The following is a 3,641-nucleotide window of genomic DNA, read 5'->3' as shown; positions in this document are numbered from 1 at the left end:
TAGAACGAGCCGTTTTAGGTAGGTGTGGCTGACTCTTAACTTTTATAAAGAATATCTCTTTGAATTTGAGACTTCAGTTTTTGCAACTTTACAGATCTTCTTTATGCACCAAGAGCTTGTAACACTCCAAAGAGAAAGGAACAATTGAAATCGCATCATATGACCCCTTTAAGTTATATAATATAACCCATAACCCGTGTTTGAGAACACTTGTCCCACTATGATTCATTTGAGGGCCAAATATGAGCACAAAATGTTCATCAATAAATGCAGAAATGTGTGGGATAATTGTGTAAATATAAATACACCATAAATAATAAACGCATAAATAAACGATCTGGTTGGGCATTTTTTTATGCAACATCTGCAACTAAGGCCTAACCCTATTGTTAAAAGCGCTATATAAATAAAGGTGACTTGACTTGACTTGAGGCCTGAATTAGAGTTTTAATATTTTAATAACTTATTAATTCTTATAACACTACATTTTTTTTATTTTTAGACGTAGTTTAATGGCCCATGAATTTGAGTCTATCGACTGAAAATAGATTTTTAATTTGATAATTTGTACAATATTTAACATAACATAAAACTATCTGATTCTAAACGTTTTAATTGTAGTGTACAAACAGCAAATATTTAATTATATTATAGCAGGTTTTTTCACCCCAGACAGTGTTTTCTGAAAGGCTGCTTAAAGAAAAATACGTTGTGAATTTTAATAAGCCTTCCTTTACAATTCCTATCTAATTAATGCATAACTCATTTTCAAACATGACCATGAACGCAGTTCATAGCAAAATTCTATTTGTGGATATTATTAGCATTGGAAAAAATCCTCAAATACAGCTGTACATGCAACAACGAGTTTAAAACCAAAACACCACAGACGTGCATTTACATAGTTTATTCTAAAGAGGCTCGTTTATCCATAAATTAACCAAAAGCTAAATCAAATTTTGCACAATAGCTCTCCAGCTTGAGAGGAAGCTGAAAGTGTCTGATCCCATCCTTCAGAGGGACTTCAGCAGTGTTTTACTGAAGAACAACACACGATGCGATGCAAAGCAGCTGGAGTGTGTCTGATCCTTTGTAAATATGAGTGTATGGCTGAACAATTCTGAAAAATGTCCCACTGCAAAAGAAATTCTAAAAATTAAAAAGCAGGTACGAAGAAAATAAACAAATATGTGATCCTTCTAAAAATCAGAAGATCAGCTCCATGGTCCGAGGCCTTCGGTCTCTTTCTTGAAGCGTGTAAGTGACAGGTTAGTATTAGCAGTCTTCCACTATGAAGTCAATTTGTTTTTATTCATCACACTCTTCTTCCTCTTCATCATCATCATCGTCAAACTGGTCTCTTGCATCCAGATCATCCTCATCTTCAATCTACGGGGAAAAGTCAAATCGAGAGCAAGAATAAGACGAAGGAGCTTCGAAACACACCACAGAAAGCCAGAGGAACGTACCGTCTCTCCCAAGTCCTCGAGTCTGTGTTTGAGGCTCAGAATCTTCTGGTCCTGGTCAGCGAGCAGCATGAGGAGATCGTCCTGCTCTTTCTTGGACTCCTGCAGCTCCTGCTGTAGCTTGCTCTTCTCCGTCTGCATGATAGCAGCTGAGCTCGTGGCTGAAGAAAGCTCCTTCTCCATCAGCTCCTTGCTCTCCAGAAGAGCTTGAACTTGCTCCTGACAGACAGAGAGTAGGAGTGCTATAAACGGGAATGTGAAAGCACATAAGATCTGGAACGTCATGATGGAAACAGAAAGAGCAGGTCACCTTGAGCGTCTGAGCCGAGAGTCTGCTCTCTAACTCTGAGCGGACAGCATCGTCTCCTGCAGCCGCAGCCTGACACAGACACAGACACAAACACAAACACAAGACTGAACTAAGAAGCACGATCACCATCGCTCAAAGCCTCGGGGTCAGTGAGAATACTGTCATTCAGCAAGGGTGCATCAAAAGAGACCGAAAAGAGTGACTGTGAAATCTGATTCCCCATTTTGAATCAAATTTCAATTCAATATCAAGTTACGTAGTCACTTCATAACATTTCAGGACGCTCTTATTTCCGGATGGCACAGATGCCTCTGAAGTGGCATTTAGATGCATTTGCATACACTGCGATTACAATTCCGTAACTAATACTTCATTTCACTTTTACAACATTAATGTCAGAGTATTGAAAATTAAAATAATACTTTAAATGTGAAACTACACTGCAAAAAAAAATGCTTTTCTTACAGATTTTTTTTGTCTTGGTTCCAGCCAAAATATCTAAAAATTCTTGAAACAACCATAATAATCTGCCAACGGGGTAAGCAAAATAATCTTGTTTTCTGTTTGAAAGAACATTATTTTGCTTACCCCACTGGCAGATTTTTAGATATTTTGGCTGGAAACAAGACAAAAATCTAAGTAAGAAAAGCATTTTTTTGTCTTTGTCTTAATGAGTAAATGAATCATTGAATCATTCACTCAAATGATTCATTCAATAAAACACTGCTGTGTTGTTCAGAGATGCACAGCGTTTCCTCAAACTTCCGTCTTTTCTGCATTACACTACAGTCACACCACGCACTCTCACTGGTGCTTTCTTTATTAAATAATATTTAGAAAATAATTTTTTACAATCTGGGAGTCGATTTGATCGTTAGAAGATACAATCACATTTTCCCCCTCCACCCCTAGTGCACCTGCCCGGGATGACTGGATTTGAGGATTTTAAGACTGAAATGTTCAGCAGGCAGATGATAGGGACACTCACTGTGGTGTCAGATCCTCTGAGAAGCTGGTGTTTCTCTCTCTGTAGTTGTGCGATCTCTGCGCTCTGGCTCTGCAGCTGAGCTCTCAGCAGCTCCACCTCCTGCAACCACACAAAAACAGTGCTGTCTAATCGCATTGTTATCGAATCATAATGTTACGTGCTGAAATCTTCACTGTATATCACGAAGAGAAAGCTTGGAACTTCACCTTTTGTAATTCTGTGGCGTCTGAAGTCGAGCCCTCTGCCGACGGTGTGGCCTCAGCCTTCTGCTGGACACCAAACAAACATTTCCAAATATACCACTACTGTTTGAACGCTTTGGGTCGGTATGATATTTTTCTTTTGGGAGGGGAAGGAAATTAATACTTCTGTTCAGCATGGACGCATTAAACTGATCAAAAGTGACAGTAAAGACATTTATAAAGTTACAAAAGATTTCACATAAATGCTGTTCTATTCATCTGTGAATCCTGAAAAATAATAATAATCAGAAATGTTTCTTGAGCAGCAAATCAGCATATTAGAATGATTTCTGAAGATGCTGAAAATTCAGCTTTGATCACAGGAATAAATTACAGTTTAACAGATATTCACAAAGAAAACAGCTGTTTTAAATTCTACAAATATTTCACTGTTTTTAACGCGTTTTTGATCAAATAAACAGCCTTGATGAGCAGAAGAGACGTATTGCAACATAAAAAAAAAAAAGAATCATACCAATGACCCCCACACGCACGCACACTCACGCACGCACTCACACACTCACGCACTCACACACTCGCACGCACGCGCACGCACTCACACACTCACGCACGCACGCACTCACTCACTCACTCACACACACACACACACACACACACACACACACACACACACA

The 3,641-nt window shown here is 38.7% G+C and overlaps 2 protein-coding genes across 2 annotated transcripts in view; one reads left to right on the top strand and one right to left on the bottom strand.

Annotated features, from left to right (window-relative positions):
* The window catches only part of LOC107700270 (acidic leucine-rich nuclear phosphoprotein 32 family member B-like), a 5,494-nt gene extending 4,511 nt beyond the window's left edge, over positions 1–983 (top strand). Inside the window, exon 7 of the mRNA XM_016501873.1 lies at positions 971–983. Coding sequence (XP_016357359.1) covers positions 971–983 — 13 coding nt within the window. The remainder of the gene's footprint in view (positions 1–970) is intronic.
* LOC107700269 (general vesicular transport factor p115-like) overlaps positions 695–3,641 on the bottom strand; it is a 20,387-nt gene continuing 17,440 nt past the window's right edge. Inside the window, exons 17-21 of the mRNA XM_016501872.1 lie at positions 2,971–3,066; positions 2,765–2,863; positions 1,777–1,845; positions 1,470–1,685; positions 695–1,389 (exon numbers count right to left, since the gene is read on the bottom strand). Coding sequence (XP_016357358.1) covers positions 1,309–1,389; positions 1,470–1,685; positions 1,777–1,845; positions 2,765–2,863; positions 2,971–3,066 — 561 coding nt within the window. The 3' untranslated portion in view covers positions 695–1,308. The remainder of the gene's footprint in view (positions 1,390–1,469; positions 1,686–1,776; positions 1,846–2,764; positions 2,864–2,970; positions 3,067–3,641) is intronic.

Source organism: Sinocyclocheilus anshuiensis, unplaced genomic scaffold (genome assembly GCF_001515605.1).
Source record: "Sinocyclocheilus anshuiensis isolate Anshui unplaced genomic scaffold, SAMN03320099.WGS_v1.1 scaffold326, whole genome shotgun sequence".
In the NCBI taxonomy this organism is placed as follows: domain Eukaryota; kingdom Metazoa; phylum Chordata; class Actinopteri; order Cypriniformes; family Cyprinidae; genus Sinocyclocheilus; species Sinocyclocheilus anshuiensis.
Note: the sequence above shows the minus strand (reverse complement) of the source record. Positions and strands in the feature narration are given on the sequence as shown.